General features: G+C 43.4%; 1 protein-coding gene across 1 annotated transcript in view; it reads left to right on the top strand.

Moving 5' to 3' along the window:
• The first annotated feature begins 10,679 nt into the window (after positions 1-10,679).
• Positions 10,680-21,232, top strand: part of CHRFAM7A (CHRNA7 (exons 5-10) and FAM7A (exons A-E) fusion) — a 34,077-nt gene continuing 23,524 nt past the window's right edge. The window contains exons 1-2 of the mRNA XM_088520268.1: positions 10,680-10,738; positions 11,484-11,623. Coding sequence (XP_088376394.1) covers positions 10,687-10,738; positions 11,484-11,623 — 192 coding nt within the window. The 5' untranslated portion in view covers positions 10,680-10,686. The remainder of the gene's footprint in view (positions 10,739-11,483; positions 11,624-21,232) is intronic.

The raw sequence follows: 21,232 nt of genomic DNA on the forward strand, positions 1-21,232 counted from the left end.
AAAATTACGTCCTGGAGAAGTCAGAATATTTTATTATGACATATAGGAAGAAAGTGGTTTCTGATTTCAAGTTTCTGTTTCAAGTTTGACTTCTCCTCTGAGATTCCAGAGGGATTTCCCGAACTACATATCCACCAGCACTCAGAGCAGTTCCACAGTGAGGAAGTTCCCTGGGCAGAGACCCCCAGGGCTGCCGAGCTCTGGGCTGCTGCTGGGGCCCAACCTACCCAGGAAACTCCTGCAACAGAGGCCAGTCCCTTCCTCACCACAGCCCCAGCCCTGCTCTTGGCTGGGGCAGGGAAAGCCCTCGTCCCTACAACTCATTCCAGCTCCCCAACTGATCTCTACCCCCAAGGGCTAAAGGAGAGCCCAAAAAGAGGAGGAAGGAGAGATGCATTTTTGCAGAGTGATAGGAATAGAAGCAAGCCCCACCACACCAAGCGTAGTCCTGCTTCAGACAGTTAATGCCAGTTAAGCCTGTTTCAGTCCCCAAGGGTCATTTTCACATGCCACCGAGGTAGCCACACTCTTGTTACCTGCAGTCTACAAGTGGGACCAACTTTACTGGCTTTGCCATCTCCTTCCTGGGCTGCCATTTCCCCATGTCATCATCAGCACCACACTGGCATCTATCTCACTAGCAGGCTTGGGCCATCTCGCTAACGTCCCACAAAGAGTAACTTAAAATATTCAGTAACTGAGTATCTTAAAGAACATGTGTGTGTATGTGTATATTTAACACTGAATTTCCATGTTGTGCCATGCTTTTTCTTTATTCACTAGCTCTAAGATTTGTGATTCTAGCACATGGCAAGTATATTACATTACATATATTACAAAACTATAGAAGGATATAACAACTCAAAGGAGAGCATTTAAACTAAAAAAAAAATGTTTTAGACAGCAACAGAAAACAACAGAAGTTAAGAAAAGATTTATGCTATGCCATGTTCTGTAAAGACAACTGCTAGCTTGTTTGTTACTATAAACAATAAACTGTATTTACTTCACTGAGACCTTACAGGGATTGATCACTTTGTACCTTACAGCTCTCAACATGCGAAGCAGGGCCTCACATACTTTCCTTTGGGAGACTAACCTCACTAAAATGAACACAGCAGCTTGCAGTTTATAGTGAAGTTTCCTTATGTCCTTGCATGTGTAATGTTTTATGTTGCAAAATAAGAGGGATTGCACGTCCTGCCAATAATTCCCTGGTCTCTTGCCACATCATCAGCAAAGTCTCAGCCACTACTTAGGCCCTGGAGTTTCCAGTTATCATGGATAAATGAGACAAAGATGGACTAATGCAACAATATCCCCATTAATTTGTGTTATTGCCGCTTCATAATCCGAAGTGAAGGAAGCCAAGGAAAGCACAGTTAATACTGACATTGGAGGTAGTGGATCTCACGATTCACTTTGGGCGCATCACAGCTTATTACCTACAGTTTTGCACTCTTTTTCTCAACAAAAAAAGTATCCAGCAGCAAACTGTTTATTTATAATCATTAAGCTGCCCTTTATGTATTATCTCTAGCACTATATTAAATTCAAAAAAAATAATTTGAGGAAGTGAAGTAAGGAATTGTTTTTTATTCTGTCCCTGAGGCCCTGCAGCCACCAGATGTCACTGCTATTCTTGCCAAGTAGGAGAAAGCAGGTAGGTGGTACGTGTGCAGGAACCAACACTCTGGAAGGGATTTCAGCAGGCAACAAGTGCTTAGGAAAATTGTATTAATTATTCTGTTAAGTCTAATTATTCTGCTAAGTCAAAAGATCACATCTTAGAGACAGCAGTTATTAAAACAGGATCATGATCAGGAGCAAATGCAGACACTCAGCTAAGCACAAGTGTCTCCACGGCCGACAGATGCTGTATCGGGGTCCAGAGCCCTCCGACACCAGCACAGCCGGCCCTACAGCACAGCCCAACCAAGCAGGAGCTCCATAAATAAAAAGTAGTTCCTGGATACACAAGATCTAAATGCAAGCAGAAGCCAGAAGAACCTCACACATTTCCCAAGGATTGTGAAGCTGATTCTGCTTGTTACTGGTGCTGAATAAAGTCCTCACCGAGCTCCTGTGTGAGCAAATGAGGAGTCAAGACAAACTCAAAGCCAAGGGGTTAGGCACCATTGGCACTACAAGATAATCAACGTGTATATACCCTAGCAAGGGGAATGCAGTATTATGTTATTAAAAATAGATTAGCACAATTTTTGCAGAGAAGATCATCAGAAAGAAGATGGAGAAAGAAATGGAAATTTGTCTATACTCACTTGAAAGCCTCTCTTGCCTTGGGATGGCCAGAGAAACCAGGTGGACCAGAGAGCCTGGCCAGGTGGCAAACACACCACAGTTAATGTGTGCAAATGCTACACACACTCAGCTGTTATTCATAGCCCCATCACAGAGCTTGTAATGATAAATACTGGAACTTCAAAACATATTTGGCATCTAAAGTACATTTTACATTTGGCATGTAAAGTTTGCCACTACATGCATGATAGACTTAGTTTTCATATAAAGACTAGTATACTTTCACTAGTGTAAGACATTTTAAATGCTTGACTCATGTACAATGTGCCTGATAGTATAACTGAAGCCAGTTATAGCATCATACCATCCCAGAAGAGTTTGTACAGAGTCCCAGAGGAGTTATTCATGAAAAATTACTACTAGCTAAATCATTATCTCTGCACTAATTACAAGAATAGTCTCTGTGTACAGACATATTAATACAGTTGCTGCAAAAGAGAAAAAGGAAACATAAAGAGATGAGGCACTTAGGGACATGGTCTAGCAGGCATAGTGTTGAAGGGTTTACAGTTGGACTCAATCTTGAAGGTCTTTTCCAACCATAATGGTTCTATGATTCTCAATGCCCATCAGTTAAGTACACTGCTAGCACTGGGCTGTATAATAAAATAAAAATTAACTTTACAACATCCTTGTTAGGTAATATAGTATAGGAAATGGCACACTATTAACTTAAGTCATCTTCCAAGTTCACACAGCAAAGCTACAGCACAGCAGGCAGGGGGATGTCATAGGTCCTGCTTACCAAAGTTAGCCTTCCTCAAACATCAAGCTTTCAATTATACCATATAAGAAAAACAAACAAACAAGCATCACCACCACACACAAACTTCACTATTTAAACAGAGTTTGCCACTCAGGTGTTTTAGAAATGAGTACATAGAAAGTGTTGTGAAATATCACCTGATAGGATATACATAGATTCTCATTTACAGTTTAGGGACATCTCATTGCTTCTCTTTGCAAGGAATTTCAAAGCTGTGATTCACTTCAAGAATTTCTAAGAGTGTCATACATCCCTCATTTTTCAAACTCTGCTAAGGAAGTCTTTTGTGTCACTTGTCTTTTAAGACAGTAATACATTTTGCCTACAGAAACAATAGATTATTTGGTTTGTATTATAAAGAAAGTATTCAGCAAGTGTTCCAGTCCCAGGCACCTGAACCTTTCAAAAGTCCCTCAGAAACAAGAGGAAAAATTATACCCAGAATGATCTGCAGTTTAAAACAATGCAAAAATATATTATTGACTTTGAAACCACTTGATACTTTTGGTGCCGTTTACTTGCATTAACCAGTGCTGATATATGCCATACATATAATCATACTGTGTAACTAGGAGTCATTTCTACCCAGTAATTCAAGCATTAATTTAAATAGTCAGATGCATTTTGCCCATCCAATGAATCTTTTTGTTGTTGTTTTTTTTTGTTTTTGTTTCATTTTTCCTATAAGGACAGACAGGACATGAAAGCCATTGAGAGAGGGAGGAGAAGAATATTTAAGCCCTGCAAATCTCCCCAGTACTTCTGCATGGCTTCCCCTTGGCAGCTTTCAGCCCAGCACACTGCTCTTCACAAGACCCAGGCCAAATTTTTCTTGTACAAACCTGGGCTCCTATTGCTGGCTCCTGATCGCTCAGGTCACAAACTCCACTGAAGTTACACAGCTCAAGGTTACGTTAGAATCACACATTAGGCCTTGCAGCCTTGTAAGAGAAGATTCAGAAGTGGTACTCTGCAGAGTATTAGATTTGAACCCTATTTTGTTTGAACTCAGTAGAAGTGCCCTAAAGAAAAATTCTCCAGAAACATCTTGCATAAAGAACATGTTCAAAGAAGAAGAAAAAAAAAAAAAAAAAAAAGCCTACCTGGTGGCTTCTTTCAAGTCGCTTTGGGTCTCAGCTGTACAAGCCTTCCATCAATGATACTCTTGTTTCTATTAAGGGCTACACAGTCCCTGTTGAAGAAAATGAATGCATGGAAAATACATGAGTGTCCTCACTGAATTCTGAATTACCGAAGCACACATCTCAAATAATTAAATTGAATATGTGCTAGCACCAACAAAATAATACTGTATAAATACACAAACTCCATACCAAAAGCAAAGGCAATGACTGTTCTACAATTACTCATTTTAAAAAAAATAAAAGAAAGGAAATACAAACTTTTCATCCAAAATTCATGTAATCCTTCCCCCAAAGCCAGATCAGCTAAGCAGATTCCAGTTGAATCCCCCCCACCCACCCAAAAAAAAAAAAAGAAAAAAAAATAAGCCATCCGTCTAATTAAAACATTGCTGCTCCTAATAAAGCATCTCCATCTCTCCTCTTGCTCCTGGTCTTAATCCCCAAACTCAGTCAATCTTCCCCAGGTGGGAACCATTTCAATATCCTGCTAACTTGTCATCTGGGAACTTCCACCTTCATAGAATAAATTTTCTTCTCCTCAAAGGAATCCAGCCACTATCTTAAACCTGCTATTTCCTCCTAAAACTAGAAAAGTGATGAACTGAAATGGGGATTGAATTGGCAATGTAATGTATGAATCACAAACAAACTGCTACACGTAAATAAAGAAGAAAGCCAAAACCTAGAGCAGTTCAGAGCAAGCTAAAGAAACTGAATGATTTTCTGGAGTGCCTCAACTCCAAACCAGGTCAGCGGTGATCAGAGCTGTGTCACTTGCCAGCTGCTGCTCGGTGAACTATCCCACGTGGGCAGGTCGGTACCCAGCGCCGTGGCACACACACCCCGTGGCAGCAGGCAGGGCATTGACACCTTTGCTGCCCTGACGTAAGACATACTCAGCTCACCTCCGCCTCGCCAGGAGGAGCCGGGGAGATGGTGTTCTTATAACATACTTATTTGATTTGTGACATTCAGAACTTTCTAACTCAAATAGTTTACATGAATCTTTAAATATTAAAATCAATTAATCCGAATGACAGGGTAAAAGTTTCAAATACATTGTTACACTCATAAGAATAAATTACAGACCCCTGCCTAGAAACCCTGCTTTCAGGAACATAAACTCATTGGCTTCCTAAAAGATTTAAGCTCCCAGGTGATCAGAATTTCTTTTAAAAGTAGGACATAGGCTCTAAATCTATCAAATGTTCTTCAAAATTGCACGATTAATATTTTATCTACTGATTACCATCATGTGAATACAGTGACATCTTTGGCATATAAATATCACTACCACATTAAATGCATCAGTGAAACTGAAAGATTAATCTATTACTTAAAATATTCAATCCATCTCAGTTACTAACCCAGCATTCTCGCAGCCTGGCATTAGCAAAGTCCTTGTTGTCTCTGACCTGCCACATTGCATTATCTTCATAATTAAGCAGGAATCCAGAATAACAATTTTGGCCACAATAAAAAAAAATAGCCTTGACTCACAGCCATTAAAGAGGTGAATAGCATTTCTTTTTATTTAGACATCTCAGACAGAGGATTTTTTAGGAGTAATAGCTTCAATTATAAAATAAGATTCAATTGGGTGAATTAGCAAAAGCAGAAACACTATTTTAGTTAGGTGCACTTGATATGTATATAATAACAACAGACGAATCTGAAGTTTGGTTTCATTAAGTAAGTCTGGGCATCCAAACATTCCTGTTTGAAAAATCACCTTGAATTATGGCAATGGAAAGCTTTCAGTAAGGCCTTATGTTTCTTGCTTTATTAGCCTGGCTCAGATAACCATGATATTTTTTCTCGTGCTCTAAGAGATCAAATTCAATGTCAACAGAGTCACAAAAGGATGGAGTTGGCTTCTTGTATCTGAGTTAGCAAGACAGGCAAAAAATGACAAATATTCATATAGCAGTGTGAGGCAGGACTATCTCTGAACGTCAGGAGAGAGATTCCAAGTATGTTGATAAATTGGTAAATGGATTTTAGATCAACGTTTTGTTTTATTTCAATTATACCTTCTATCTTATAATTAGTCATTAAAATAACCAATCGTTTAAAATTCCTTCTGCAAAACAAATGCTAGAATGCAAATAACTCCTTTTAACTGGATCCTTCAGATAGGGGGATAGATTTGCGAATAAAATAAAGCATTATGACAGAAAACTAAATTTTATATGTAGCTGAGATAATCCAAAAAACACCACTACCCACAATGTGTTCTAACTACTTAATATTTAAAGGTCTCTGATTGCTATGACTCTTCACTGGCCACCCGCATGGCTAGAAGTCTGTACCTGCTGGTCAGGGACACAATCTGTTGGCTGCTTTGAGACTTCCTTTAACTCCATTGAGGAATCTCACTTGAAAATATCCCAATGTCTAAAAGCGCCATGGCTTCTAAAGATGCTGTGTTCTGACAAAAATTACTCCTTTATATTTCCATTCTCTGAATGCTCCCATTTGCGAGACTTTCCTTGAAAAAGCTGCCACTGACTGCTTGGAAACAAACAACCTTTTTTCATTAAGACATGACTGGCAGCCAATGGAAAAAGCTGCCAGTGCCGAATTCCTCTCTCTCTCTAGTGAACCACCGTGACATTTGCTCTTTTGTAGATCTCCTATAATACCTGTGCAAGATGCAAAGGATGCAATTATAGCAGAAGGACAAGATCTCATTTGAAAATTAAAAGAGAGGATTCATGATGTTTGTGGTTGCAAATATTTGGGAAATATCAATTTCACCTTCACCAGTGCTTAATTAAAATACAACAAACACAGAATGGCCTGATTTATAGCAGTGATGCTGAGGCTTTTGGCGAGAAGCTAGGAGGGAACATTGTGGACTGCTGCCTTCGTGCAATTTAAGAAATACACTTGAAAATTTTCAGTGCATGCATTTCAAGGCAAAACGCAGACACCTGAATGTGTAAAACATTTACAGAAATTGCCCAGGTTTGATAAACCCAAACTTAACCACAAACACACAAAAAAGGCCACAATTCAATACTGTTTAGCAGAAGGGCACATCCTGAGTGTTTTTCATTTCAGAAATTTTATCTGCATAATTTGGCTTTGTAAAACTGTCCTGTTTCATATTCTGTGTTTCATCTGTACCTCAAAAACTTATATTTTTGCTCTCAGCTTTAATCTAACAATATTTAGCATTGTCAGGAAAAATGTCACTTTCCAAACATTTCTGTCTGAAAGGATTAGAGCTTGGCTTTAGAGTCAAAGGCCTTATTAACATGGTCTTTTCAGATAAAAATATCACTTTTAGTAGAATGCATGTTTGTTAGCTATTAAAAATATAGCAGATTATATTTTCTAGCAAAGGAAAATTTGTAGTGTGTTGTTTTAGGACAAGATAAGTAAAGGTGATTTTCAGATGCTTATAGATCAGAAACTATTAAAGCTGCAGGCCTGAAATGTGGATTTCCTGTCAACTTTAATTGCCTTGTGCAAACGTTAAATTATGTACAGTCATTTAAAATTAACTGGAGTGAAGAAGTTTTGCCAACTTTCTAGTATTCACACTGATGCAGTAAGATGGTGACACGGAGCTGTGATATTGTGGCTCTGTGTCAGTGAGAAATGAATGCAAAGCCCGGGGACTACAAAAAGATGCAAAAGGACCTGACAAAGGCTAAAATGAGAGCACTAAGTACTTACTCTTTAGAAGTCAAAATGGATATGCTAAGCATGACACGAATAAAATTTTGTAATAACTTTCAATGCAAAACATATATAGGACAGATATGTTAAGAAACCTCTGCAATTGCTTCCTTTGACACAGAGTGATTGAGATGCAGTTGTCAGCAGCAGGAATATCCACGGGTGTTTAGCTCTAGCTGCAGTGGGCCCAGGCTGTCCTCTGAAACAGTACTGCAATGGGGTTGCCACCAATAAAAAAAGAAAATAAGAAAAAAAGAAAAAAGAGACCTCCATCAACAGAAAAACTAGTCAAGATTTATCAGAGAAACAGCTGTGAATTATTTGTTTACTTCTTAAAATACTGGAGTTTTGGATTTCAGCACCATTCCTTGAAGAATTTTTCATTTTAATCTCTTCTAATAAGCAACTATGTTTGTATTGATCTGTTCTAAAAAAGATGAGTAGGTTTTGTGCTTTTCATATAAAGCTACTAGAAACTAACATTTCTTACAATTAGATCAGTAACAATCAGAAGATTTCACTGGAATCTAATGAAACAGGGTGAAGGAGGGGAAGCAAATCTGCCAAAGGAACACGAATAGCCTCAGTCGCTGAATGTGAAACATGATGACTTTTGGTTACCTGGGAGGGAACAGCGCGGACCCTCCTTTCCTCCTGGCCAGCTCCACACGTGCGGAGGGGCCTGGTGGGAGCCCCGCTCTGCTGCTGCGGATGCCGCTTCCCAGAGCTGGCTGCACAGGCCCCACTGCCTCATCCGGAAACCTTCCAGGTGTCCTCAGGCCACCCAGGCTTCCTCCCTGCCTGGGTTTTCCGGGCAGGCAGTGGCCGGGAAGCGGCGCTGCCTCACGGCAGCCTCAGCCTCAGGTGCCAGGGCTGTGGCTGCGGGCAGCCCCGCCGGCAGGAGCAGCAACCGGGATGGGGCCAAGGCCCCAGCTAAGCTGGCCCAGAGCCGTGGGGAAGCGAGTGGGAGGGAGGCAGGTCTGGAGCAAGGCTGGATGAGAGGCGCGGGCTGGCGGGGGCTGAAGGGAAGGGCCAGGAGGCTTGTAGCCGCCCTCGGGCTTCACGGAGCTCTGCTTCAAGGCCCCCCCAGACTCCAGGCCTCTATCAACACCACAACGTGCAGCCCAGCAGGAGCCAACAGCAGATGTCAGCCTTGAACTACACATTTCCTCTGCAGGTTTCCCATCCCAACAATTTACATCGCTCACCGGCACCTAGAGAGATCTGAAGTACCTCTGTGAAAAGAGCAGGGGGGGAACAGGAGGAGAGGAAGGAGGTCCTTGCCAAAACAAGGAGGTGGAAGTCTGGGTAGCACTCGGCCACACGAGGGGTTGCGCTCGAGCAGGCGGTAACGCTGCTTTCCCTGCGCAGTAACACAGCAATTCCAGCAACCTGCTCTTGACGCTTGCTGATCCGAAGAGCTCAGAACTTGCAGAAAACAAATAAGTGAAAGAAAACGAAATAGTAATTCAACCTCATGGAGCATTTCCGAAGAAATATCCAGGACCTCTGCCAGTGTAAGTCTTGTAGAGTTACCCTTTCCACGCGCGGGTTCCCATTGGTAACGTGTGGTGAGACAGCTACATTACTCCTGTGGGATCGGAAAGGGGAATTTGCTTCAGTGCTGCTGTGATTAATTGGTCAAAACACTTGACATGGAAACATCCTGCGTTCCGCAGGTTGCCTTGGTTCTGCACTCTTAAAAATATTTAAACAGCAGCTACATAGCTAGGCCAGTGCTTTAGCCAAAAACATCACCTGGATTTCTAAAGCTGAATATCAACGTGGACTAATAAACTACTGTTTGCTGGGTTATCTGTACAATGAGCATTTGGCTTCCCCTTGCAAATAGGGAGCCTTAAGGACTATCATCCTTAAGTGCAGCCAGCTAGTACACAAGTTATTGCAACAACTGGGTTGGAAGGGCAGGGATTTGAACTGAGAGCAATAACCCATGCACAGGCTTGAAAATATGCATTAATATGCAAGCGGGAATGAGACAAAAAAAAAAACATTATTTTTCTAGGCCTGCTTTCCAAATGCAGCGCATTATCCTGGCACCAGACAGGAGCTCTAGCATCATTTTATTTAGCCAGGCATTTGTCAAACTTTAAAAGTGGTGCCCGTTGGCCGTGGGGATTTTTCCCCTGTCCAGACAGAACATGTAGCACCTGAGCTCCCAGCCCCTTATCTCCACTGGGGATTTAACAGTCACACGTGCTTTGAGCACCTACATCATTTTGTGCATGTCTCTTTCCTCCCCAAAATATGACTGAGGCCAAATCTCTGCCTAAGGCCAGCAGGGATGTGAACAAGAGCATGAAGGGCATGGGCACACGGCCCTGCCCCCGCCGTCCCTGGCCCTCCCGCTGGCCCCAGCTCCCTTCGCTGTCCTTAGGGCTAGCTCACGCCCTGTGCCGCCAAACGGGCTGCTGGTGGCAAGCAAGGCGGCCCGGACGCCCGGGCTGCCACAGGCGCGGGGCCGGGGGGCGGCAGCTCGGCTCAGCCCCAGGAAGGGGCCGCCCGCGCCGTGCCCATAAGGGCGGGACGGCTCTGCCCAGCGCCCGCGGTTCGGAGCCCGCCCCTCCGCGCGGGGATCCGCAAGGATTCGGGAAAGGAGGGAAATCCATCACGTGCAGAGGGAGGAGGCGGCCGCGGCCGTTGCCGAGCTCTGCCGGAGCGGGCAGCAGCGGGGCGAGCTCCGGCGGCGGCTCCCGGCGGCGGCGGCTCCCGGCCCCGCGGCGCGGAGGCGGCGGCCGGGCCATGGGCCTGCGCGGGCTGGCGGCGGCGCTGCTGGCCGCGGCGCTGCTGCGCGGTGAGTGACCCCCGAGCGGGGCTCGCCGGCCGCGGGGCTGCGCGGGGCTGCGCGGGGCAGCACGGCCGGGCCCGGGGCTCTGCTGCGGGCCGCGGGAGGAGCGTGGCGCGACTGGGGGAGAGCGAAGTCTGCCCGGGATGGGGCAGCGGGGGCCGCGCCGCCCCGAGCCCTGCTCCTTACGCTGACCCAGATTTCCTGCTCCCGAAGCTGCCTCTGCCTGGGCTACTCTGCAGACCTGCTCCCTCTACCACAGAAAACCGGCAGAATGAAAATCCTGCCTGGATCGGAGATGGAAATGGTACCCATTTTATCTGTAGCTGCACCAGCAGAGAACAAGGCAGTAAATACTTTCCCCAAAGAGTTTTAGCCTAAAGCAGCCTGAGTGCGTGATTTCGCCCTAACCTGTAGCCATCTTGCTCTCTGCTGGGTCTGGTGCTGCGCTACGAGAGGGGTCCATGCTCGTCCCCTCTCCACGGGCCGCAGGGGCCTGTGCCGACGGGCACCGGGGCTGTTTAGGTTCTCCCCTCCCGGGCCCTGTCCTTCTCCCGGTGTGGGGATGGAAAGAGAGAGTCACAAATCTGGGATAACACTTTGCTGTAGTAGCTAAGGAATTATTTAAATTACAGTGGTGTTCTACTTGGAAAGGAACATATACAACAGTAGATCCATAATATCTGATATCTGGAAAAGCAGACAATCTTTCTGATGTAGAATCCTGATTATGTATTTATTCCTGTGTTTAAAGAGTCCCTGCAAGGAGAATTTCAAAGGAAGCTGTATAAGGAGCTGCTGAAGAACTACAACCCTCTGGAACGACCAGTGGCCAATGATTCCCAACCACTCACTGTCTACTTTACTCTCAGCCTCATGCAGATCATGGACGTGGTGAGTCTGTATGTTTGCAGGAAGCTATTTTTTTTAAAACGATGGAATTTTTCTTTCTCAGCAAGGAGTTAGGATTGTGAAGGAAAACCACACAGTCCTGGGGAAGCATAAGTAATTTAATGGACAAAGACAACTGCTGACTGCCTTTTTAGAATAAGTGAATTAGTGAATGTAAAGTTTGTGTCTTTCTTAGGGCACTGGTCAATATTCCCCAATTTTCCATCAGAAAGCAATCTTCAATGTCAAGTTTGAACTCTATACTTTGCTGCCTTTGAAATCCTTAACTATACCTAGTTAACAAGGTGCTGTCTGTGAGGGTAAGGAAAAAAAGGTGCTCAGTATTGACCTGCTGATTGGGTGAGTGGGGGAAGTTCTGGCCAAAATGTAAGTTATAGGTTTAGTCATCTTATTTAGACAAGATGTTCTTAAATTCTGTACACTTACATTTAACTATTCAATTCCAGCCCAAGGTGGTTGCTGTGTCAGAGGATACTCCTGGGGGGTGTTTGCCAGGCTTGTAAAAGGTAGTGTGAATCTTTCAGGCTCAAATATGAGTAGTTTAAGCCTCATTCTGTCATAGCTTGCAGTGATCAAACTCTCTATAAATGGTATACAGTATTCATTTCTACAGAATTCAGATAGCTATGGTCATTAATAAAGAAGCTGATTGCTTAAAACTAATAGTTAGCCTCAATCGTCATTATCACTCCATCTGATGATTAAAGTACAAAAGAGAAGGCAACCAAAAAAAAAAGAAAAAGATGGAATCATTCATGACAAGTGTCTTGCTTTCTGTTCCCTTACAAGCTGCTGATTGCCAAAATCCAGACACTGTCCATTTAGTATCTAAAGGTCAGTAGACAAACAGAGACCTACCCAGGTTTATGTGCTCATAGCTGCTCTGCAACTTTTGCAAAGTGTCAGATTTATGGGACCAGGGGTGAAAACTGGGGTATGTATTTCTTGTGTGAGAGTTCATATTCGTTTGAGTGCAAGTAGGCAGTAGTGATCAATGAATTGTTTCAGTGTCTGTGCCACGAAAGCCAGCAGGCAAAAGCTGCCAGTTACAGCCTGCGTGTGGCAGCTGAGATGGCAGCGGGCAGCAGAGCAGTGGTCTGGAGCACGTGCCCTCGCGTGGAGGGGAGGGAAGAATGCGCAGTGCAACAACTTCAGAAGGTGCTGCCAGAATAAATTTAATGTAGATTTTAGCTGTAATGCATGGACATGCATGGATTGGCAAGTCTTGTGTATTTTTGCAGAGTTCAGCACAGTCACAGGGTTCAAGGAAAGCCCCTGCTGTCCACTGCCTTAGCCTCCAATATGAACTTCTGTAGCTCCCCTCCCTGCTGCAGCATGTGCTTTCTCAGAGCTGCTGGAGAAACTGGCTTAATTACAAGGTAACTTGGTCCACTCTGAAGGAGTTTTGTACAGCTCTGTCTTCTTGAAACACTTCCCAAGTGCTTGTTTTATTCTAATATCCAGGGAACAGAAGTAATATTTTGTTTGGTTGGTTTTGCTACTGTTAGTACTAGTGCATGCAGTTCATTTCAGAACTACACTAACCCAGGAGAGCTCAAAAAAGCATTTTGAGCCAAAGCAAAACAGAGCTGTGAAGAGACTGGTATTTTCTTTCTCAGCTTTAAGAAAATACATCTAGATAGAATGACACCAGAAGTGTATTTGGCCTGAATGTGTTAAACCATGTCGTCTGTAAGCCTTAACCACACAAGAAAGGACTGTTCTATGGGCAAACACTCCTACTGAAGGCAGAGCTTACAGAGGCCCAACTTGCATCCATCAGAAAGGTTCCCTGAATGGAGTTAAGTTGAACAGCAAAGCTTTTTTTTTCACCTTTCAAACTCAAATGATAGCCTTACTGTTGAGGTTTTTCTTGCGTTCTTATGTCCACTAAGGGTGGGATTTTCTCTTCCCCACCCTCCTGCCATGGCTTTACCCATGTCCTTAACTTCTGTGTAAACAGTTGGATACGCAAGTGGCTAAAGGCCAACAGGCAGACGGCTCTGCAGAGCCGTTCTTCTGGAGTTGTCAAGCTTAATAAAAAATAGAGAACTGAAGGGCAAATATCCACTGATAGCTAGCCAATCTGGTATCAGTGAATGACTGGCAGTCTTACCTACGATGATTCAAAAAGCAGTTTTTGATCCTATGTGCATTTAAAAAGAATCCCCGTATAAAAAGGGATTTTGTTTTTGTTGTTGTTTTTGTACTAGCAGTTTAGTTGCAGCTCATTTTGCTCACTACAAAACTGACTGCATTTTTCTCAGTGACCTGGCCTTGATGCGCTGAGAAATAAACCAACCATGAAGTAAACTAACCTGCACAGTATAAAACAAATGATTTTTTTTCCATTTACAACAAAAAGCAAAATACTGATGGGAATTACAGCTACTGGTGGTAACAATTACTGGTTCAACAAGCTAGAAACAAAGCTCCTACCATGGTGCTCTCCTTAAGTTTATGTGCTTGGCTTCTCGGCTGACGTGCTTGGAGTTACACCCACCCCCAGGAGAGCTCCCAACCCCCTGCAGAGGGATGTGTCCCACACTAAGTCCCCACTGCCACTATCCCTCCATTCCACTCTCTTCCACTCCCTGCTCACTTTGCAGATGGGAAAGGGGAGAGACTATATGAAGCCTTTCCCAATGTAGTGCAGTTTTTCTTACCTCACATGTTCTATTTAATCCTTTCCTTCTAAGAGCTAGCAAAGATTTCCACCCTAATACCCTGCGCACATGAGACAAAACAGTAAAGAGAACTATTTTGAAAATTTTAAAAGAAGGTGCTGCCCCTCAGCAAAGCAGAACCGTTTCCATAAAGAAACGGACTATAAAAGAAACACTTCCCATTCCCCAAGGGAAAGAAATTCTAATCTGCAAAGATGACTAAAAAAAACAAATCCACGTACTCATTGAGAAAGGGCCCTAAAGAAGTTGCTAAGCTGTTTATCAAGCCTCAACAGCCTCTTTATAGACCACTGTTATAGGAGAAGCTCATCAAAGCTGCATTATTCTTTTAGTTTTTAGCATTCACTTGTGTACATTAGAAAAAAGTCTCTCCAAGTCTCCTTGCTGCTGAGTTTTTACTCCCTCCATCCTGAAGAGAAAAATATTCTTGCTTTCATCTTGCAGCCATATCCCATAGCACTGTTTTATTCTCTACAGTTTAGAAAAGCAGAGCAGTGCTGGGATGTGCTTTCCAATATTTTTAATTGATTTACTATCTGCTACTGGATTACAAGAGCAAACAAAGCTGCCCCCGAAACATGAACAGACCTTTTTTAAAAAAAGGTTTATAATATTCAACATCTTTCTTTCTCAAACTGTTATATCCAAAAAGAGATTTTAAACAGAGAGTCTATCTTCTGTAGAATGGAATGGAAAACAATGATTTTTAACTAATTTAAAACATTTGAACAGTTAAAGGAAAAAAAAAAACACAGCTAAATGCTATTAAATTTAAATTTAGTCCACCATCAGGACTCTTGTTATACATGACAAGTCCTCCTGTGAAAATACCTTGGAATTGTAATCCAAAATAGTGTATCTTTTTTAATGAGTAAATTACTTTCTCTAACATTTCTCTCATTTCTCATCCTCTTAATTAGAAATAATCATAAAATCACAGTATCTATTTCCTTGTTTTCTAACCACATAGATATGGATGCTCCACTAACCAAAAAAAGGTAATAGCTAACACATCCTTTTTTGAGAAGACATCTAAAGATACTCATTTTGATGAAGGTTTGCAGCCTTATGATGATTAAGGTCCTAGAAAATAGATCCTGGGATGATGGATTGTTGCAGACCACAGGAATATAAAGCTTTCATGTTTTACACAGGACCTCTTATTAAGGCAAAAAAATGGTAAATTTATATCATCTATTAATTATCACTAGTCCTTAGTAATCACCTAGTAAAATTACATCACCTGACATGATTTTTAAGAGTCAGATCTGACTAAGTAGTACTCGTTCTTATACACAAATTTTCATTCCCCAAAGGAATGAAATTATTATGCTCCCTTTTAATTTTCAGCGTGGCTCTTCTCTTCATTAAAGGCAACATCGATAGCTAAGATGCCAATATTTCTATGTCATATTCAAATACTAGGCAATACATCAAGTCCCTGGCTAACCCCCAAGTCCGTATCTTTTGGCCATTTGACCAATACAGATGAGTTTGTTACAGCCTGTGGTAGTTTGCATGGAACATTTATGGACCCCACAGTTCTCTTTCGCAGTGTTTCTCTCCTGAGATAGTGGAGCTACCGACTTGCACCAGCTGGGGATTGGGCTCCATAAAGTACAAGTAAGGCACTAGGTGAGCATGGACAAACTTTCCTTACTGATGAAACTCCTCCCCTGCTTCGAGCCTCCTGGGAGCACCGCGGGCGGATGTGCCACGTGGCTACAGGACAGTCCCCGCGCGGGCGCTGTGGCTTGTGGGGATGCGCACACTGATTGTGTGCTCTATAAACCCAGTGCTTCCTAGCACACGTGCACGACACTGATTCAAAACTCCTGTTTCTCCTGAACTCCTCACCGTGTCTGCCTGAACAGACTACTATGCAGCCTGACTGCTCCCCCTCAAAGGTATCACAAAGTTACAAAAAAAAGAGGCAGCGGGAAAGAGGAAAAAGATGTGGTAACAAGTTGACAGAGAGGACCATGTATGTACAAGCATTTATGTAGAAAAAGAAGCCTTTTAAAATTAACTTAGGATTTTAAGTATTTAAGTGCTTTTTAATTTGTCAACCAATTTTAATTTATTAAAAATAAAAATAGATTATTTCATGTGAATAGAGAAAAATAGAATTACAGCTACATTCAGATTCATACTTCATATATGCTTGAACAATCATGACCATTAAATGAAACAAAGTTTTGGTTTGTAAAGCAGAAAGACTGTTAACCCTTTGGCTTGGACTGCAGCCGCACTGGGGAGCACCCCAGCACATGCATAAAGCACTGCACTGGCAGCAATGTAAGAGCACAAAATGTGGCCAGGTCATCTCTCCAAAATACTCGGGTAGTGACAGGAAACCAGAGCTGCGTGGCCCACAACCACCTGTCTCCTTATTGCTTATGCAGTCAACGAAGCAACCTAAGGAAGCCACCGATGCACAGGCACGCGCAGAGCTGTGGGTTGGGGCACTTGGTCATCTACACAGCACAACTACTGGCACTTCCATGGGCTTGCTCTGTGCCTGGCTGTGATAATTAGGGTATTATGGGCATCCCCATAATTATTCTTGATAGCTCCACAGGTGAGTATCTGGAGGCAAGAAGCAGGCCTTTCACCCTGAAAGAAGCACAGGACTGAATGCAAGAATGAAGACAGAAAAAATAATGAGCAATAGTAGGTTTGGCTGAACCACTGAGTGAGCTAAGGAAAGACAGCACAAATAAGCAATTTTACTGGATTTTTGAGTGTTCACTCCATCTCCAACCCCACCAGCTAGAAATGTTGTTTTCAGAGGAGAGAGTTTGCTCTTCTGCACTGCTGCAAACAGCAGCGTGCAGGACCGTGTAGGTGTGCTGACATTTCAGTAATGATGCTCCTCGCATTTGAGATGCAACAGGCACACACAGTTATCTCCATTGACAAAGTCCTCCTGGCCAAGCACATGCTTTCTCAAGATGTCTTTCTGTACAGGCACACTTGCAAATGAGGACTCTGTAGAAGGGGGCTCTGTCACCTTTCCTGCTGAGGACGCAGTGGGGAGTAGCTAGGATTTCTGTGGCTCTCACCCCTTTTGCTGGGTGGGGAGTGTTTGTAGTGCCCTGTGTGTTACTCTGGCAAGAGCTGCAGAGACATTCAGCAGGATAAGCAATGTGTTTTGCAGCATAGTTTTCCCCAAGGTTATTTTAAATTGCCACAGTGATGTGTCTGTGCTGTACCATACTTTGAACAGACTCTGAGATGCCTAGAAAACTGGCTTATGTTATTATAGGAATTTAGGAGCTAGTCCTTCTTCCATGAGCTCTCTTCCCTCTTTGAGGGAAGAAATCACCTGTTTTCCTTCTATTTTTGTTAAACATGAACCAATCAATGCAATATCCAGTCTTGTATCAACGTCTTCATATCATTTATGAATACTGTGAGAGGGAATATCTCAGAAAAGTTCAAATATGACAAAGTTGATAAGTAAGAATAAAAAATCGTAATCCAAATCCTTCAATATAATGCTATTCTGACTTGGTCCTTACAATCAAGCTGGCCTCTCAACCTTCATGTTTTGCAGCTGACCTCTGTGCAAACACTAAAGTCCAAAGACTTTGATCCCCCTCTTGTGCTTGACACACCCCTAGGCCCCGGGATGGCGACGAGGGCTCTCACTCCCTCGCAGCTTGTGGAACGGCTGCACTTGCCAGACCCACACGTGCCGGCTGCCAGAACACCAGGTCACACTGGCAGCGATAATCAACCCCACAGCCAGTAATTAACACTAACTCAGGGTTCAATCTTTTCAACGAGAGTCTGCCACGAAATACAATTAAAGCAAAATTTATTTGTAAATAAAGTGACAGAACATGGTTACTACTTTGCATTCTTGCAATAAATATCACGGCACTTTTGGTTCAATACTATATATTTTAGAATTGAACTAAGTGAAACCTACAATGAATCACAGCAATTCATAAAACAAGGGGACAAAATGCAGCCACCCTCTCTTGCTCTTAAAAAGAATCTTTTCTCCACACAAAATGTGCTGCAGTATGTTATTAGCCACGCAATGCTCTGCCCCTTTAGTAAGCCTTGTTCTTGCTTGTCCTTACAAAGATGAATGTGTTCAAATCTAAATCCAACCTCTTGTTAACAGTGATGTATTGAAAAATAAAAATAAAATGACTACTATTACAATTATGTCTCCATGGCAGCGGTACATCATGTGGCTGTTACACGTGTTTATAATCATCGCTGCTTTGCTGGGGCTAGATGAAAATATGTTTCAAGTCCACTGCCAGGAGAGAGCCCCATTACAGGCAACGGCCCGAAAGGCTCTCGAGCCTCGTCCGAGGGGATCTGGGACAGACACCCATGCCTATGTTTCAAGGGGGCTCCTTGCACAGACCCTCTCTTCAGCCTTACGCTGGCTCTTCTCTGCTCTTTGCCCAAGGTTTGTGTGGAGCTGAGCAGAATGGGCACTTTTGAACTAACTGCCTTTCTTCCAAGGCAAGAAAAAGCAGTGAGGGAGGCAGCAAAGACTGTTTCTGGCAGAAGTAGAGACCTTTCGGTGCACAGAAGCTATTGGAAGTTTTCAGACTTGCAAAACAGGTAGAGCACATATGGCACTATCTGAAAATTCAAAAAAAAAAAAAACCCCTCATAACTTTACCTGTAATTAATGCTAAACAAAGCAAGCAGAATCCTCATTTCACACTCCAAACAACCTTAACCCAGATAAGTTCCAAATATTGACTTTTTTTTCCCCCATTTTTATTTTAAATAAAATATTAGGATGTTCAAGGGCAGCAAACTGAGCATCCACTGCTACCGCAGGCAGTACAGAATGCATTAATAAGAGATCAGCAGCATTATAATTCTAGAAACCTTTAAAGCTTCCACTGAACTTTAAGTAAAAGCAGAAGGGTACCTGCGGGTGTATTCAGGTTTATTTCCTCACTGTTTTGTTTCTCCCCTTCCTATGCACCTCAGCAGTACAGTGAGGCAGGGCAACTTAAGGCTTGAATTCTTATGTACAACACATACCAAAAATCCCCGTATTTTAGGCTTACACAGAGGTCAAGTCGCAGTGTCACTAAGCCTGCATTTCCACTGCATTGTGTTGCCAGCAAACTGTGTCTTATGGGTGCCCGGCTGAGCCGCTAACCGCAGGCCAGAGCCGTGGCCGGCCTCGCGCACGGGTACGTGCAGCGCTCCCAGCAGCTCTCCTCCCTCTGCCCTCCTCTTCGCTGCTGGATGCTCTAACCACTCTCACACCGTCTCCCTCCTGCTTCCTCGCTCCTCCTCCCATTACCTGCAATCAAAAGCTCACCCGAGCAGACTCCACCTTGGTGAGAGCGCGTGGCTCCGCGTTCGCCTCCCAGGACCCCAACACCCACCAGCAGCCGGTAGTTTCCACCTGCGGCAGCACCCAGCATTATCCCTGCTTGGCCTCAGGCCGGCTCCCCGCTTCTCCTTGTTACCACCCGCAAACACCTGGGCTCGTGTCAGCCCATCAGGCTGCCTAGGCTGGTGCATGGGGACCGTGCGACTCTGCCCAAAGACGGCCCTGCTGAGGATATTTACCACAGCGCTGAAATCTGTAATGGGACCAAATGGCTTTGCGGCAATACTGTAAAGCACGGACTGGCCCTTCTGCATTGTTATTTGGAGCCAGGCTCCCATTTCCTTTTCCCTGTGCTTAATTTGCTGAAAATAATATGCTTTGTAGGTTACAAGGAAGATTTACAAAGTTACCTTTTAAGGGGTTCCTTGGTTTTATATTAAATTTAATGACTTTTATAAGCATTCATTTAAAAAAAATGCAACTAGTCTGAACAATTTCTCACATTCCCAGGGGAAGGAACACACTTACAGACTGTCAAAGCAGAAAAATGCTCTATAAATTCTATCGAAAGCCCCGAGTGCAACACACCGAAGTCAGACTCGCTCCAGCATAGTGTGCTAGCGTCAAGTCCTGCTGCCGCGCGTGACGCGCCGCGCTCACTGGGGAGCCCGGCGAGCGAGGAGCGCTCCCCTCGGGTGCTGAACTGTTCTCGGCGCGGCCGAAATGTGCTGCTGCCTGCTGGACTTCTGTCTTCCAGAGTTTACTTTTAGTGCCTGACTTTGAGTCATACCAATTTTGATATTCTTCTGCAAAATACTATGTGATCAAATTGCCACTCTCTTTATCCCTCACATGATGAAATCTTGTATGACGGAATTATTTGCTCATCAGACTGATCAATTTGCTCAAGTTGAGCAGAGAACTAATTAGCTCTTCAGTCTCTGAGAAGGCACTCTTGTCACCACACAAGAGGCTCTTCTTCTCCAAAAGCTGTAATCACTCCAGAAGTTTTGATGTGTTTTTGATAATTTAACACACACAAGTATATTCATAGCTTCTTCTTGTATTTCAAGAGGTTAGGGCTGTTTAGTTGCCATGACTGTGTCTCCTCCCCCGTTCTTGTGTGGCCAGAAAACAACAAAAGGAAGCTTTTTTTTTTTTTTTGCATTATTTTTGTCCTTAATCGTCTTATTCAATGACATCAGAGTCCAGCTGGGAATTTAACATAAATCCTCTGCAGCACTTGCAACTCCTTTTGATATTTTTCTAATGATCCTGAGAAACTTTCACTTGCTAAGAGTATTTTGAGTAGCCTTGTTATATTTTTTATGTTCTACAGACTTGTAAGGGCAGTGATTAGTTCAGTGCACAGTATGTTTTCAGCACTGCAGGGAAATTGCTGCTTATTTAACTGCATTGCAGGCAGAGTGGGGGGAAACGAAACCTCCTCAATGCCTGCACAAACAGGAGGCAGGAGAAGAGGAAGCTGCTTCCATGTGACAGGTCAGGGAAGAGCCCAGGTGGCTCCCCTTAGGGTGGGAGCCACTGTCTCCTGCATGTGCTCAGGGAAAAAAT

This window comes from Tinamus guttatus, unplaced genomic scaffold (genome assembly GCF_059628265.1).
Source record: "Tinamus guttatus ecotype Peru unplaced genomic scaffold, ASM5962826v1 Tinamus_guttatus_pri_ptg000004l, whole genome shotgun sequence".
Taxonomy (NCBI): Eukaryota; Metazoa; Chordata; class Aves; order Tinamiformes; family Tinamidae; genus Tinamus; species Tinamus guttatus.